The sequence below is a fragment of the Vidua chalybeata genome, chromosome 20 (genome assembly GCF_026979565.1).
Source record: "Vidua chalybeata isolate OUT-0048 chromosome 20, bVidCha1 merged haplotype, whole genome shotgun sequence".
In the NCBI taxonomy this organism is placed as follows: Eukaryota; Metazoa; Chordata; class Aves; order Passeriformes; family Viduidae; genus Vidua; species Vidua chalybeata.
In genome coordinates, this window is record NC_071549.1 from 3,902,049 (window position 1) to 3,919,451 (window position 17,403).

A 17,403-nucleotide genomic window follows, 5' to 3' on the forward strand; every position below is an offset into this window, starting at 1 on the left:
CTCTTAATCACTGTCTTGACTGGAAAGAGCAAAGAACAAGTATTAAGGGTAGGAGGAGAATACACAAACAATTACAGAAAATATACATATTGAGAACTTGTTTGATTGTCATTCAGTTACTGCTAGGGACAGACTCCCTGCAGCAAGAATGTTGCAAAACAAGCAATCTCAATAACCAGCAGCAGCTCTTTCCAATGTAGACAGAGCAGCTGATTTAGTAACTGTATTTAAAGCCCTCCTTTTTTCTCGTACTTAATTAGAACCATAGAAAATAACTGGTATTTCAGTTGAGGCCTGAAAATCTCAGTTCTTCCACTGGCCATGTGCTAGGACTCTGTGACTTTCCCTAACACAGGCTGTTGGTGGCATGAAAAGACTGTAATGTCTAAAATAGCTACAGTGCAGCACAGCCCCCTCCAGCACTAAGGGAACCCCTCCATGCAGAATTTGGTGACACCCACTAAGAAGCAAAATCAAGATATGTAGAAAATGTTAAGAAATTCTACTCCTCATACAAATCCTAGTGAGGAAGTTCTATCTTTAATAGACAGGACCAAGCAGCTGATGGAAACAGCTTCCCTGCCATGGAGGCAGAGGCTCCCTAGGCTGTTCCACACAGGTGCTGCATCTCTCCATGGCCTCTGCCTGCAGATCTCAGTGAGACAGGACAGGGCAGCTCCAGGGAGGCCCAGGCACAGCTCAGATTATCCAGTTGTTAGTCCTGCTAAATGCAGAAAAAAAAAAAAACAAAAATACACATCCTTTGCCCATAAATTGAACTCAAAAGAGAGAGGCATTCAAAAAGATGGGATGACTAGTCAGTGTGATCCTGCTCATTTCTAGGCACTGACTTTCACAGAGGAGATTGGAGTAGGAGGAGGGAGGAGTTTGCCATGGATTGCTTGTACCATTACAGATCAGCATTTGGCATTTCTTGCTCATATGTCAAATACGTGCCTGCACAGCGTGCCAGATGCAGCTCCTGATGAATTTTTTAAGGAGGAATTTAATGCTGACATAACAAAAGTGAAAAATTGCTCAACAGTTTGTAGCGTAAATCCAGAATGTACCGATAGAGAAGCAAGTGGAGCTGCTGAAATCCTGCAATGGCTGAAGCACTTATTAGGACCTTTGCAAGCATTCATAACCAATAGCAAAAATCCCTTATTGGATATGAGCTCTCTGGCAGCACAGGGGTTTCCAAAAGGTCAGTGGTATAATGGCCCTAGCTAGTTTTTACAACCAGAAAAAGTTGCTCAATCTTTCAGAATACAAACTTTTATTTTAAAGACAGTTATTACACTCTCACTGAATATCCCCAGATTTCTCTATTATTTCCCACAATGGTTACATTTCACTCCCTAGGTTTAAGTCAGATTTCAGAACAGATTGTTTAAACATTAGGTAGACAGAGGCAAGAACAAAAACCTGCAGTAGCCGAATTATGCTATTTACAGTGACATTAGACATTCACAGTCATTACAGGAATATTGTGCTTTATGATCCTTATGATTTACTGGGAGAACCATGCAAGATTCACAACATTTTACAATTCACTGGCCAATATCTTCCTCAGGCTTAGGCTTTAAGGTGCTACTGGGAGCTAAGCCAGGACAAACAATGGAACTTGGCCACACTGGTCATGTTTTGTTTGGTACCTGGCATGATATTGTGACAGCAGATAGCACATCCCAAATCCCCTTCACTTTGGAGATAATAGCTCAAATGGACAGTTATAGTTAAGTAGTTTTACAGGTACTACTGCTCGCTCATGAGAGGAGATACTTACCCAAGGCCTAAGGATACAGTGAAGAGCCTCCAAGTATTAGGAAGAGGCATGCCATTAAGATGTTATATATAAAATTATCACAACCCTCTGGTCTTGAATCTGACATGACTTTGATCGGTTTTGCTTCTCTTGGTCATTTTAGACAACTTAAAACACTCTTTTTACTACCTACATTTTCCAAATTCCACAGGCAAATCTCATCCTGCTGAGAACTTACAGCCCTCCCTAATCTCCAGGAGATGATGTGCCTCAAAAGCTCCTGCCCATTTGAGGTCAGCAGTCATGCTGGTGACAGCTCTGTAAAACACCCTCTGGAGCTCCCCAGCCCACAGAGGACAAGGGCCTGGTTATGGATGGGGGAGGAGAGTTGCCATATGCCAATGCATGAGCAATTTTTGATTCGCAGTCAAAAGCATCCAAAAATTCAGTACACAGGATTTTATGCCATATGGAGGAATTGTGATTTGGCCTTTTCCCCAGCTGTATCTCATTAAGCAAAAAAGGAAAGAAAAAAGGGAGGACGTTCTTTGCTTCTGTGCAAATCTCTCCCCAGAGTTCATCTTCCTTTGAGGGACAGTTCATTGCTGGTACCTGGAAAACCAAGTCCGAGCAGAAGAGGGCTGTAAGAATCCAGGTGCTTGAGGACAGGGCTCTGTCCAATTCAAAAGTTTTTTCTAAATCTTTTATACTTTGAACATGATTTCTTTTAGGGAAGAGGGAGAAGTGCTACAGAGAAACAGGACTGGTTCTACAGGGCTGAGAAAGATCAGAGTAGAGAAAGAACCTCATGTTCCATGAAGTCTGCAGGGATGCATTACAGTAAAGAATGTTACTTCCATGTACTGCAGCATTTTGCACTAACAGCAATTTTGCTTGTGAGCTGTGTGGTCTGTTTTGGTCAATGTGGAAGGTTTGTTTAATCTGAGACTTCACTGGGATTTTGCCCTTCTCTTTTTAATAGAGACTGATGTGGCATTACCATAAGGCAGACATTAACATGGTTTAATGTTACAGAGACAATACCATGGCTGGTGTCCAGCAGGTCACCACATCTGAGTTTCAAAATTATAAAGACACACAGACACCTCAGAGCCTCTGTGCTTCTTTCCGATCTTCCTCGACGTAGAAAGATGTCAGGAGGAAAAAGCCTCCTCCAAAGACCCCAACAAAAGCACAGGTGACAAAGCTGTACTGCATGCTCCGGAAACTCCACTGCAGCGATGGGATGTTCCTGGCCTGGATAGCGTTGGAGATCTGGGGAGGGAACAAGGCTGCCATTAATCTGGAATAACACCTCCAATCTCTCCTGCTTTAAACACACTCTTTACAGTGTGGGCCTTGAAAAGAATAAAAGAGGCAGACAGGGATGAGAGTCTGCTCCCAAAGTTTGGCAAACTCAGTACCCAACACACCTGCACTGCACTGCTCTCCAGCTTCCAAAGGGTCAAGAAATCTCATGTTGTTTTACACCTTCAGTGCCTCCAGCAGGAAACATATTTTACCATTTCCTAGCCCATCTCCAGATTGCCAGCACAGGATGGGCATTTGGCATTTCTTGATCCTATTTGGTAACCTTCTGCCTCCCTTATTGGCATCCAGTGTATAGAAACAGGGAGTCAAGCAGCAATACAGGCACAAGCAACAACACTCATTAAGACAGGGAAAAGGTGGAAATTAATCTAAGACAAGACTGGGGTCTGATTTTGAGCCAAAAGGCATTTGAGGAGTTACAGAGTGACATTGTGAGTAAGTGGGAGGAAGAAAATACCAGGCAGGTGCTTTTTGCACTGATGGGAGAATGAGGATGTAAAGGTTATAAATGATACACATGAATTTTATTTTTGTAGACAGAAGGAAAATCTGATTTCCAGAAACTCAGTAAGATTCAACACTTAACCCAAGATCTTGAAATCTCTTCTTAACATAAACAAAAAGTTAAATGGTGAAAGCAGTCATTTTTATTCCCACATTTGTTCTTGAATGTTAGAATATACTGTGTGACTTGAAATGCATAAATACAAGACTCTTCAACCTTTGCTGGGTTTCTATGATTATTTATGACAGTTTAGGAAGATAAGAGGAAGATCAACTCTAAATGGGTACCTAGGGACTACAGCAAGCATCATAGCCATGATACAAACCTAATGCATTTAATTTTAAAATGCTTAGTGAAAAAATCTCTGGAGTGCAGAGGGAAGAAAAATAGGCTCTGAAAAAGAAAATTCCCTGATTCTTCAGCCAGATTTTAAACTAAAGGTTTGGCTGAAGCAGGTTAGGAAACACTATCAGGACATGAAAGCAGAAGATTTGGTGTTTAACCAACAGCAGTCATGGGAAGTGTTGGTGTATGGGCTCACAGAACATTCCAGAGGACAATGTGGGTGCTCAGTACACAGGAACCCACTTGGACACACAGTAGTTTTATTCCTGGGTTTATTACCTCTGTTCTGGGTGAAGTTACAAGGTTACCTGAGATTAATCTCATCTGGATAAGCTTTTTTGGTCTTCACTCTCTCAAGAACTGCTCTTTAAGGTGACTTCTGCAGGTCCTGCACACAGTGACAGGCAGGATGCAGCACAAATCTCAGTTCTGCCCGTGCCCCAAAGAGGGCAAAGGACAGGGCAAGAGGCACAAACAGTTTAATCTTTCAGGTAGAAAGCTTAAATCAATAGATTGGTCACAGTGAGAATGAAGAAGAAGTATTTCAGCTTTTGGAGTACCTCCCATTTTTGCATCCCATCTCAGCCATTTTCCACAGGGATGTTGGTTGTTGTGCTCCCACACACGTACAGTCAGACATGTGTGAGAGCAGGAGTTTCCTAACACCAAGCAGCAAAGTGGTTTCTTCATTTGCAAAAAAATAAGGAAGTCAGCAGGGGTAATCCCTCAGGGAGAGAGGCTCTCTTCTCTGCCAGACAGATGATACAGCTGAGACCATGGGTTTCATCCAGCTGAGGACAAGGGGAACCTCCTGTGTCGCTGGGCCAGCAGCAGCTGCACAGGTATAGTTTACTTGGGCATTGCTGGCCCTGTCTAACCCTGACACTGTTAACAGGGGGTGAACTTCTTTAAATAAACTTTCATACAAACTACACTTTAAATCAGCAACAAAGACTCAATCTCCCATGTCAAGTAAAGCAGAAAACTCAAAATGGGTGCTTTGTTAGCTACTGTGTTTTAAAAGAAATGAAGGAAGGAAGTGAGACTGACAGATACAGTTCACTGGAACTAAAATTAATGAACTGCACAGAGAAAGCAGTACGAGGCTGATTTGCACAGAAGCACCTAAGATCAAGTAAATGTAGGAAGAGCAGAGAAATCAGGTCTCAAGGAATGTGGGAATTCAGGGCCCAGGTGATTTGAGAACAGAGATTTAAAGGTCGAGTAGTATCTAAAGACAACCATTGCACCACTTTTGTTCTGATTTTCAAGACACCATTGACTAATTGCAAGACTTCAAACTTCAAGATTTTAACTAAGTTTTGGGTTTTAACACATTGAATTAATTTCCATGAAACTCCTCACAAACTTAGCAGAAAGTGCTTACATCCTATGACACTGTCTCTGCAAAAAATGTATGCCTCTAAAAATTTATGAGTCGGTAAATTTCTATACACTGCATAGAACTACTCATGCCTACAAGCAGTGTCACAGGACCAAGTGCTTCATGCAAGTAAAAATGTTTAGAAAAATGTCTCTGTGTCCTGGACTCAGGGCCAGTAATTTGAGTAATTTCTGGTTTTGGACCAAGCAGTGCCTATAATTCTGTGAGTGTCTGTCTGTCAGTTTCTAGACGTTTTACCCTAAGGAAAATTCAATAAGGAGAGAGTTCACTTACAACCCCGATGAGGTATGGGCTGCCTGCATCTCCCAGCAAATGGCTCACCAAAATCTGCAGGGCGATGGCTGTGGACTGTCGCCTTGGTGTCACCACGTACTGAAACAAAGCACAGCCCACAGGAGAGGGAACATCAACACACAGAACTTCAGGAGTGCCCAGCTGCTTCCAGAATATCCCAGAGACATGGACAGAGCAACTTTGATGTATTTCATATTCAAACACTGTTTGCAACTTTGTAAGAAAAATTTCATAGTCAAATACTGTTTACAAGTTTGGAGACAGAAAAGTTATTCTGAACAAAAGAGTACACTGCATGTTTTGCTGAGGAAAAAAAACATATTCAACTTGTTCATATTATGGATTATTAAAAAAAAAAGTCATATAAACTACTTGGTAAGACTATGATGATCTGTGTAGTTCAGCAATCATAGTATCTGCCCCAGGGTTTACACAGACATCTATTAGTGACTGTGGATCTACAACCTAAATGAAAGGTTGCCTAATTTTTATTTACAGTGAAAGCTCAGGTAAAATTACTAACTCTAAAGACCTTTGAAATGATAAAAAGAAGCTGCTCTTCACAGTCTAGACAAACTGTGCTACAAGATGTGTGCTTTTCACATCACTCCTTTCTAAAGAAATTACTGATGACAGAATCCAAATGAAATAATGCACTGCTATTCCCTGGCTTGTGATGTCAGTCCTGGAATTCCCAGGAGTCCCTTAAGCATCACTGCTGGCCTGATGCTCTGGCAGTGTAGCACTACTTATGAATTGGGCTTGCAAGAGCTGGAATTCATCTGCACTGTATTCTGAACTAAGGGAACTTGCTAATAGGTCATGGACTATCAATGTTGCCTCATTGGGATCATCCTTTCAAACCTCTGGAAAACAAACAGAAAACTTGATTATAGACACAAAATGACCTTGTTTCTGGTGCTGACCATTTTCTAACAGATATCTGACAACATAGAGCTGTACAGAAGCCCAAAATACTATGGGTACAGGCAGCACTAGAGAGTACCACGTGCATGAGTTCCATCCAAATCAGAACATCTTCCTGGGATTATAATAACTTGGACTACTGCACCACCACATCCTTATTGCCACTGGCATCCTTGCCCAGCAGTACATTGTGGCAGTGATTCCAAGCAAAATGCCAACAAGGGGATTCTCTGTAGGAGTTTGTTCATCTGTCCCCAGAAAGCCACCAAGAAGCAGGCTTAGGAACAATATTATGTTGTCAAAACCTTGAAATAAGGAAATAGTTTCATGAGCACTTACCAGCAGTATGTCTGTCACAACAGCCCAGTTTACAGACAAAAACAATTCTCCAAATGCAATAAATATCTGCAAAACAGAAAAAAAGCAGTGACTATACTATCCTATCCTATCCTATCCTATACTATACTATACTATACTATACTATACTATACTATACTATACTCTGCATTGTCCTTCTATATTGTGAAGATGAGGCACACTGAAGATAAGCTCATTGACTGTGCTTATCTATGTAAGAGTTGTCCTACATACCCATTACTTCTAAATTAAACACCCCTGTCTATGCTTACAAACACTAACTTCATCTTAAATGTGGGGAAAAGAATCAAAGAAGGTGTTTGAGTCACAAATCCTCAGCAGAAGAGCCAAAATAGGAAACATATACCACTCTCCCAAATTAACTGCTATGAACTACTGAACCCAAGAAGAGAAAAGCAAGATCCATGGAAGAGAAACATTCAGCACAGGTTTACAAAGTGCACAGGGATGTAAATGAAGCCAAGATAACACCTCTGGGCCAATACAAGTACTCTTAAGGGCTTCTTCAGAGAGAGAACTTCCAAAAAGGAATGGACTCCAAGACAGGCAGTCTCAAAACCTTGGTGTCCTGTGGGAAATCCCTAATCCATCACAGATGGAGACCCAGCCATGAGGAAAAGGGGTAGGGCACTCGAAGAGTTCTTATAGCTGAGGCCTCAGAAAATATTAACCCTTTCAGCCAGCCCTGGACACATATTGGAGCAGCTTGCCCAGACCAAGCAAGACTTGGGGAAAGCATTGAAGTTACACCACTGAGGTGAAGCAGTGCTAGAAAGCAGAATCTCTTCAGAAACACAGGCCACAAAGTCACATGGCATCTGGCACAGTATTTTTATCTACTAATCAGAGTGATGGCACATTGGTACAACAGGTGCCAGCACTGTGTTTGGTAAGGTCTTGGTTAAGATGTTGTCCCTGGTTAATGAAAACACAGCCTAGGAAAGGCACAGTGACAAACTTAGATGTTTTTGGAGGGGTTGCTTACATTCTCCTAAGGAGAGCCAGACCTAGTATCTAGAATCCTAGACTTAGGATATCTACAGATATCCTGTAGGTAATAGATATAGATAATAGACTTAGGATATTCATACATCCTGTGGTTCTTATCTGTTCTGTTCATTTCTTTACTTCTCCAAGCCAGTTTGGGGAAAAAAGTTCCTTGAAGCACTGATATACTTAGTTTAGACCATTATCCAGACATCTTTTCCTTCACAATGCTTTAGATTAGATATAAGGAAGAAATTCTTCCCTCTGAGGGTGGTGAGGCTGTGGCACAGGGTGCCCAGAGCAACTGTGGCTGCCCCATCCCTGCAAGTGTTAGAGGCAAGGTTAGACAGGGCTTGGAGCAATCTGCTCTACTGGAAGGTGTCCCTGCCCCTGTCAGGGGAGTGGAACTGGATGAGCTTTTAGGTCCTTTCCAACCCCAAACCCTAATTCTATGATTCTGTGATTCTAAGATTCCAATAAAAGGTATTGATTGACTCATCTAACACAGACTGGCAAATTAAACTCTTGTTCTCTACCTTTAATGACAAAAAATCCCCTGAGGAACACACTATGAGTGGAGCTATGTGTGACTCTGAGAAGGAGAAAAAGGCAATGGCTAATTCTTCTGGGCACTCAGATCCCCACTCCTGGATCCAAAAACAATCTTTACATTTCACATTTTACTTTGTGTGCACACACTCAGACAGGTCAATTCACTTGTGTTTTCTCTTGGTGTAAAGGTGTTTTTTTCCACAGGAATACACATTTCCCCACTCCTGGATCCAAAAGCAATCTTTACATTTCACATTTTACTTTGTGTGCACACACTCAGACAGGTCAATTCACTTGTGTTTTCTCTTGGTGTAAAGGTGTTTTTTTCCACAGGAATACACATTTCTGAGGAGTCAGAAGGAAAACCTCTTTGAACAAGCATTATTCTTAGAAGCAAAAAACATGCAAAAGTGCCCTTTTGCAGAGAACTGTTGATTACTATAATTTACTTTACATGTTAATCATGGTGATTTTGGCTGTGGAGTCACAGAAAAAATGCACAGGAGTCTTTCCCCAGCTGTTACCAGATGATAGTTGAAATAGGGTTTACATTCAGTTCCCTCTTACAGGGATTTTTTGTCATTCCTAGTAAGCTTCTGTTTTCCCTTTTACTGAGAATGGAATTTAAGTGATTTATACTTCAGTTTGTATTGCCAAAAGCTTGACTTTGAAGATCAGCTAGTGATCTGGGGCTTTGAAGGTGAAGGCTAAATTATTCTTAGCAAGAACAGTGTGTATTTTACAGTCCCAACTACACCAACCTTTAAGTATTCAGAGAGCAAAAATAAATAAGAATACTAAATTAGGCACAAAGCATTAAAAATTAACATAAGATTGAGACTTGCTTTAACTACATTTTTGCAAAAGGGACATGTTCCAACAGAGCTAAATGCATAGTTACTATTCTCTTCAGTGTGGGCACTCTGCAGGACCTCAGGCCCAGTTTTTGTGCTCTGTCTGCCCAGTGTGGCTCTCACAGGACAGACCTCAGCTATGGGAGCATCAAAGCCCACAGCTTACCTGGATACCTTGTCACAAGTCACTGAAACCTCTTAATGGTCTAGAAGACTGCAGAGAATTCTGCAAAAAGCCACCCCTCGCCTCCTCCTCCCCCTTCCCATTCTCCCTAGGATGCCAAAAGACATCCTGCAAATTGTCACTTACAAAAGTGGAAAGGATGTTTGTCTGGGCCACCATCAGAGCTATGTAGAGGCACAGGGCAGAAATGAACATGCTTGAGGCACAGATCAGAGGATCAGCTTTGTTGTTTATCTTCCTTAAACGTCTTGCAGCTTCTGCCCCAGCAATAATACCCACGATTCCTGCCCCAATGGTGATGCCTCCAAATATTAGGCTGGTGACAAAGCAAAGGATTCAGCTGAGCATAGTAAAACTGAACTGTGAAAAAATAAATGGTGTTAGCTTGTACCTGTATTTTCAGAGGAATCATTAATAGGAAAGTTGACTTTTATTCCACTTGATGTGACTCTCCCACTCCTTCTAAATGGATGTGATCCCAAGCCCCAGCTGAAGCTATGGCCTTGTGATCGTGGCTGTATCCCCTGGAGAAGATATTTTCCCATTTACAGAGCAGGTGTTATGCACCCAGGCTCAGGGAGGGCTCTGCTCAGAACAATCTGGCTTGGACATGCTGTGATTTAGAGGCGACACAGTCATGGTGGTTACCCTGTGAATCAATCTACCCAGTCATCCCTGAAACACAGATGGAGTAACCCTGTATCACAATCTGCTGCCTTGGAAGAGATCCTAGCACGTGGAATGATACACATATAAATTACAACCCTCTGGTTAGCACAGCTGAGATGAGTCACTTCTCTGACTATGGGAAACACCTACCACTTCCAGAAGAGTTCAAAGAATACTGAATAGGTAACTACTGCCAGGTCCACATAGCGTTTTCTGGACACAGAGTTTCCAATACCATTCAGCTTTGTGTGTCTGCAAATGCAAATGTGTTCTTCAGGAACCACAAGTTCATGTCTGAATAGTTTAGAAGATTCAGCTTCCAAAGGGACTTGCATGTGTGCTTCTGTCTCTGTCCCAGTGAGACTCCCCACAATGAAAAAGCAAGTCTCTTGCACAAGATCAGCTACTGCATTGTAATTCTCTGAAGGCAAGCAGGGACAGGATCAATGTATTCTGAGCACAAGTGCTTCTGAATATTTTAGGGTGCTACATGGTAAGTTCTGTACATTTTCCTGAGCTTTTTCTAACTGCAACACAAAGTAACCAGCTGGGACATGATCTGCTCCTTTAAACTACAGAACATCCGCTTCTTAGTTTCTTTCTGGCTGATTAGGAAGAACTCAATAATTCTACAAGGAAAAAAAAGGTATTGCTATGCAAGATAACAAACTTGAAGAAAATTTGTACTCTCCCTGCAAGTTCTTCAGGATTCTGATCCATCACTGACTATAGCTTGATAGTGACATTATAGATTGTCACTTGACAGAATAATCTCAGACTGTTGTTCAAGAGAGGCAAGTTCCAAGGCGACATTAGTTGATTGAATCATTCATGGAATTGTGTTTAGAATATTCATGTATTGTAAACTGTAGTTGAAATAAACCTGCAGCTGGAATAAAAGAGAATGGCCAAAACTAAATCCAAGCACAGTTCAGTTGACAGGGAGTAGGAAAGTACAGAAGCCTAGTATTGGGGAAAGGCTCCTGCGGGGTCCTTTAGGGTCTGAGAATGCTCACTTATCTCTCTGATCTGTTTGAAAGTGTTTGCACAAAAACCTGAACAAAAACTTCACACTGTCTATTTATCTACCTTGAAAGGATTGAGACTTGAATCAGTTGTGGTGCCATTTGAGTCTGTGTTTCCAAGGAGTCTAAGTGACACAGTCCTGATCCTTAAACAAAGTCTAAAACTGCTGAACAGCCAGAGGGAAAAATGTCTTTAAAGTATCCCTGGGCAGGTCTGGTAATGTGCAGCTCAGTTCCTCCAGCACTATCAGGTCTGACATAGTAGTTTATATTCTGTTTCTTTACATGCCCTTGGAACAACAGTCCAAAACCAGCCTTATGCTGCTTCTGGCATGAGCTTATGCCAAGGTTATCTTTAAAGCATCCTATAAGAAGTAGTACATGAGGTTAAACTATCAGATGCTCTGTTTCACTTCCCTGAAGACCATGTCTGCTCTAACAACACTATTGTGGAATAATAATTCAGAAGTGGATTAGAAAACAAACCAGAGGCCAACACCTTCAACTTAACAAAGGAAGTCCTTAAACTGCATCTCTGAACAGATACAGCCAAACATCTTACACTGTTCAGCTTCCCTCATCTGCCTATCCTGAGCCAGACTCCTGTGTTTCACTCCCTTCCCAGTACTGTTCATTGATAAGTAATGTGCCACTGGTGACATCCACGGAAGGACAATTCATTTCCCATTGAAGGATTTTGGGATGACTCTTCAATCCATCTGGTTTTGGTACAACTCAGAAATCACTTCTGAGTTGACTCAGTTATTCCATTGCAGAAAAAACAGAAAAATCCCATTAGCAGAGGATACATTCAAGGTGTGATTGTTGCTTTTCCCTTTAATTGTCTTTACCTGGGAAGGCCACGCAGTAAGCACTTAGTTCTTTGAAATCCATTACAAAAGCAGAGACTGAAACAAGACTTGGGATACCTCTGGGAGAAAGGGAGACTTGTATGGAGACCACTGCCAGGAGTCAGTCCCAGTGCCCACTGTTACTGAGGGAAGCTGTGAAGACTCAAGAGGAACACTGAATACATATTTGTGTTCTGGAAAACACACTGTGAAAAAGACTTCTCTTCCTTAGTGGGGAAAAAGGATCCGCAAAAAGGTGTGTTATGACTACTTCAAAGTGTTCTACTAGTGTAAATTCCCCTTCTTATACAATATTTGATACTGTTCATGAATCTTCATTGGCCTGGACATGCTCTGTAAGCAGAGCTCTGCTGGCAGCTATTCACAATATCCTGTGATGATATGATACTACATCAAAATCATCAAGCTTTCTTCAAGCTGGGAGCCACAATGAACTCACCAACATGGCACAGATTATAAAAACAGAATAAGAAGATAATAGGCAAGTTACTAAAACATGGGATTTAAATATACTTAAATGGGTATTTAAGTAATTTAGGGTGCACAGTCATTTGTCGAAACTCCTTTCTAAAGCTACTCCTTTTCCCCCACAACTGTTACTATTGCTGCTTCTTCCCACTTTACTTAAATAGGGCTGGCAGCATCTTTCCAGTTAACCAAGTGATTATAAACAAACAAACAAAGGGGAGTGTCTCAGATACCTGGAGGTAATTTAATATTCACACCCCATTGCCTTCACAAGTGCTCAGTCACATCCTCCCTTCCCCTTTAGAAACCAGCTGGGATTGAGCACTGTGCAGTGTTTCCAGGTATGCTCCCACAGGCACAGCTCACCTGTTAGAGGAATTGCACGAGTCTTGGAGGCATGGTGGGACAAGGCCTTGGACAACCTGAGCTCTGTACAGAAACAGTGGCATCCACATTCCCAGAGCTCCGGTGACAAAGGCCATGGCAGTCAGACCCAGTGAGGAACAGACAAAACTACAGCTGAAAGTAAAAAACAAAACAAAACAAAACAAAACAAAAAAAAAAAAAAAACAAACCACAAAAAAAAAAAAAACAAAACAAAACAAAAAAAAAACCTAAGAGATATTAGAAACAATGGTGTGTGAGGAAAAAGGGAAAACCTACCTGCAACACCCAGGATTTCAAGCAATAACAAAACAATACAGACATCTTGTAATCAAAATCCACTCCCTTGAATATCTGAACTCTGATCATACTTCATTATGAAATTCAACAATAATGTACTAATTAGAGCAAAGGGTATGACCTACTGATTTAATGTTAAATCCTGGTCTCTTGCAGATTTCATGCCAACTTCTGCCAAAACAATTGCTGTGAATTTTTTGATAGCAGAAGTATAACAATAGAGAGTGAGCAAGAATTTAATGGCTTAGTACCTAAAAGAAAGGGTTCTATGTTCAAGTCTAAATGCCTCAGGTTTTAAGCTATTTCTGTAACCAGTATGAGAGCAACGGCTGGGTCTGGGCTGGGCTGAAGCACTCCTTAACTCTACCTGAGTGAGTAAAAATAGACTCAATCTCCACAGCAAGTTTCAGACAAAAGGAGAAGCATTTTTGAAAACTGTCCAAACCTTGTCTCCTTCCTGCCCTATTCTAGGAGAAAATTAAATTTTTGCTGGTCTCTTTGTCATTAATTGTTCAGGAGAAAACCCCTTTTGAGGTCAATAGGGATGTATGAAATCTAAAGACTGCTGCAAATGATCAGGTGACCACCAAACTAGAGGATTCGTTATGAACCTAATTCTCCATTTCCCACAGATAAAGTGCTCTTGGACTTCATTAAAAGTGGAACCACATAGTTTTTTGGTGGTATGTCTTTATGCTTTGGAAATCAATTGCCCAAGGAAAAGAAAATGGGAATCAATTGCTAAAGGAAAAGAAAATTAAAATATATTTTTTTACACTGGAACATCTCTGTAGGAAAGCAACTTTGGAGATAGTCTAGTTGTTGAAATGTCAGAAAGATTAATTTTTGATTCAGGAATTTATTTTTTTTTTATTCACTTCAGGATGTAGTGCCTACAAACTGTGATCCTACAAAACCAGTCACTAGTGTACCCGCTGTTCAGGATGCAAAGAGGATGCAGATTTAGTGGGCAGTTAGAAAAGTGGATCGTCTAGAAGAGCATTCCAAAGACAAACGATGTCCCAGGAAAGCAAGTCTTGGATCGGGAAAGCAGCCTGCGGCAGCGGCAGCGCGGAGCCGCGTCTGGCGCAGCTGCACAGCGGCACCTGCTGTTCCCAAAGCCGCTCCAGCGCCTCGTCCGGCCCGGCACGCTCTGGCACCGCCTGACTGCGGGCTCACAGGAGCAGGGAACCTGTTCCACTCCGGCTTTTACTCCGCCCTGCAGGTCAGCTGCATCCTTCATTTTTGTGTGGTTAAAAGGAAGATGTCATCTGCCAGCCACAGCTCAGCCCATCAAAACACATGGACAATTACTTTATAAACCATGTTGGGGTCCCACAAACTCTGACCTCATGCACTGCAGGCTCCCAAATACCACAGAGTGCCTGAGACATGCTAATCCAACCTTCCTCAGGTGCTAAGAATTATAAATAAATTATGCACTTTTACCAATCTAGCTTCTGTAGGGAAGGGAAAATTTAGTATAAAGTTGAGCTTTGGATTCAAAAAGGAACAAACTGCCATCATAACTTTGCCCCCTTCCCCCTCCTCAAAATGAGAGGACAGAAGAAGCAAAGAAATTTTTTATCTCTTTTGCAGCATTTCTGTAAAAAAGTGGAAGAGAGATTTTTACTAATGGTGCTTCCATCCTCTTGCACACAGCAAGTGGCTCAAAGGAGCAAAGTGGGACTCCATGGACATATTTCTTATAATGGAATGGTGACTCCTCAACAGAGGGAGCCTTTGTAGCTCAAACCACTTACTTCTTGATAAGTGATCCCACATCTTGACACCAAGTAGTCTTGGCAGTTCTGTGTGCATCTGGCTTCTCATCTGCTCTTCCTATCATGCCAGAGATGCTCAGTGCTCTGTGTGCTGCTGTCTTTCTCTGGATCTTGTGAGGGACCAGTAGAATCAGGAGAAGCAGTGCCAGTCCTCCCATGCAAGGAGTTACCTGTAGACACAAGGTTGGTTAGATCAAAGATACATGTTTTCTTATAATGAGAACTCCACAGCAATTCCAATTGCATTAGAACGACTATCAGAAAATTGCAGATATGTTCAGAAATAGATGTGTGCTGGTTTAGGCCATATTTGTAAAGAAAAAGAGTGACTTTGGTGACTTTGAAGAAAAGATAATAGATCCTCCCTCCCCATCATACAGATACATGATCACTCCTCCCTCTGATTTAAAAAAAAAAAAAAGTGAATAAGCAAAACTGTACTGTAGTATTCTAGCCACAAACACAAGAATCACTCATGCAGTCACCAATGTTACCTGAATAACATCAGTGTTACTCCAGTAAATCCTCTGCCCCACTCACCTCCATGCGCCGGCTGATTTTGTATATAAAGAAGTTGTTCCCAACAGCATTCCAGAAAACTGGTGCTACCAGTATAACGATCATTTTACCTTCAAATTCCTCTATTTGAGGAGGTCTTGATACAGTAACAACCATTCCAAATGTGCCCTCAGGTAAGAGGAACATCAGCACCTGCCCTAGCTGCTGTACAATTTCACCTACACCTATCAGAGCTAGGCAGAAATCTGCTACTTGACCTGCAGGAAAACTTCTCCTAAACACCATGTTCCTGACCTGTCAGAGGGTAGGAAGTCCTCCCACTGCTCACTTTAACACAATGAACATAAAGAATCCAAACCCTGGTGATGATTTTGATGTTATGGTGAATGAAAGTGAGTGACTCACCCTGAATGCCCAGTGCCAGTCACCTGTGCTTTTTGCCACGCCAGCTGCCAGCATATAACCACAGCCACTGCAAACAACAGAAAGGAAGGGTCAGTAAGCACCAATGAATTTTGGATGGCTGAAATGACATGTCTTGCCAGCTAAGGAGAACACACAGTCTGTCATAGTTTTCCAATGGGATAAACAGAAATAACCTGGTGGTCTGTGCTAGTCTGCTTGCCAGCCAGTATTAAAAAGAGTGTCTAACCTCCTCAGAGCAGACTTGAGATGATGACAGTAGTGTCCCAGATTCCCCTTGGAAAACATATTCTGTAGAATGACACTGCAAACCCAGATCAAAGAGCCCATAGAACATTTTATTACCTACTCTCTTCTGTGCTAGCCAAAGGAATTACACCCTGCAGGAATTTCTTCAGTTTTAATCTGCCTTCTGGGCCCTGCCTTGGCTGCCTGCTCTGATACAGAGTATGCCTCTAAACCATTTGAAAAGCCCTTCTCCACCTTTTCTTCAGATACAATATCAATTTAACTAAAAGAAGAGAGGGAAGTACCAGTTCTTCCTTGGGAGACATTTAATAGAGGGTTCTTGGAAAATCTGTCAAATAAACTAATATCTAAAAGCTTTTGTCTTCCAAAACACAGAAATAAATTACATACTCTCATGCACATACTTCTTTTAGAATTGATTCAATATTTTATTCAAAGCCAGATTTTCCAGTCTAGACTCTCCCTAAAAATGTTAGGGGGAAAAAGCGAATTTTTCTCAAGGTAAGTAGAGAAATATACCTAATCAGTTCTATTCAAACTTGCCAAGGAAGTGACAAATCCCTTTGTAAGAGCCAATGAAGAAATACATAAAATAAATCTGATTAGGGCTCAGGGGATATTGAATTGCAGGTGTGGTCAGACAGAATTTCAAAAGGCCACTGCAAGAAAACCAACCTTCCCACTGGAATGAAGATGTAGAAGATAGATAACACTGTGGTCCTTTTTCCTTCCTCAAACAGGTCTGCAATGATGGTAGGTGCTATAGTGGAGTAACTGGCAGAGCCAATGCCAACCAATCCTCTTGAAAGAACAAATAACCTATAATGCTGCAGGGAAAAGACATTATTATAGTCAAAAAAAGTCCATGCAAGAAAGAAAGCTTACTGTTAAAAAGGGGCATTTTAGTGGATGAAATCTACCAGAGGAAATCAGAATTCAACTGCCTTTTGCCTGTGTCTGTATTCCCTCCACTCACACCTGCTCCCCTCACATCTCACTACTTGGCCTTCTCTTTTGGCACAGCAGTGACTTCTCAGAGAGACACCCAGAGGGAATTTCAGGGCAGGGTGGATAGAGCACATGTAACCAACAAACTGCGACACTGTAAGGTCATAAACAAAAAACATTCTGGACAAAAATAAAACCCCATCAATCCCAACAATAATGTGGGATCTGGGT

The 17,403-nt window shown here is 41.6% G+C and overlaps 1 protein-coding gene across 10 annotated transcripts in view; it reads right to left on the reverse strand.

The window, feature by feature from the left end:
* Nucleotides 1-2,375: 2,375 nt before the first annotated feature.
* The window catches only part of SPNS3 (SPNS lysolipid transporter 3, sphingosine-1-phosphate (putative)), a 35,251-nt gene continuing 20,223 nt past the window's right edge, over nucleotides 2,376-17,403 (reverse strand). For 8 of the 10 annotated variants that reach the window (XM_053961181.1, XM_053961184.1, XM_053961186.1 and 5 more), the window contains 8 exons: nucleotides 16,900-17,051; nucleotides 15,958-16,024; nucleotides 15,013-15,203; nucleotides 12,932-13,084; nucleotides 9,658-9,847; nucleotides 6,916-6,981; nucleotides 5,629-5,727; nucleotides 2,376-3,043 (listed from right to left, as the gene is read on the reverse strand). In XM_053961181.1, coding sequence (XP_053817156.1) covers nucleotides 2,876-3,043; nucleotides 5,629-5,727; nucleotides 6,916-6,981; nucleotides 9,658-9,847; nucleotides 12,932-13,084; nucleotides 15,013-15,203; nucleotides 15,958-16,024; nucleotides 16,900-17,051 — 1,086 coding nt within the window. In that variant the 3' untranslated portion in view covers nucleotides 2,376-2,875. The remainder of the gene's footprint in view (nucleotides 3,044-5,628; nucleotides 5,728-6,915; nucleotides 6,982-9,657; nucleotides 9,848-12,931; nucleotides 13,085-15,012; nucleotides 15,204-15,957; nucleotides 16,025-16,899; nucleotides 17,052-17,403) is intronic. The other 2 variants (XM_053961182.1, XM_053961183.1) reach the window with 2 other exon arrangements.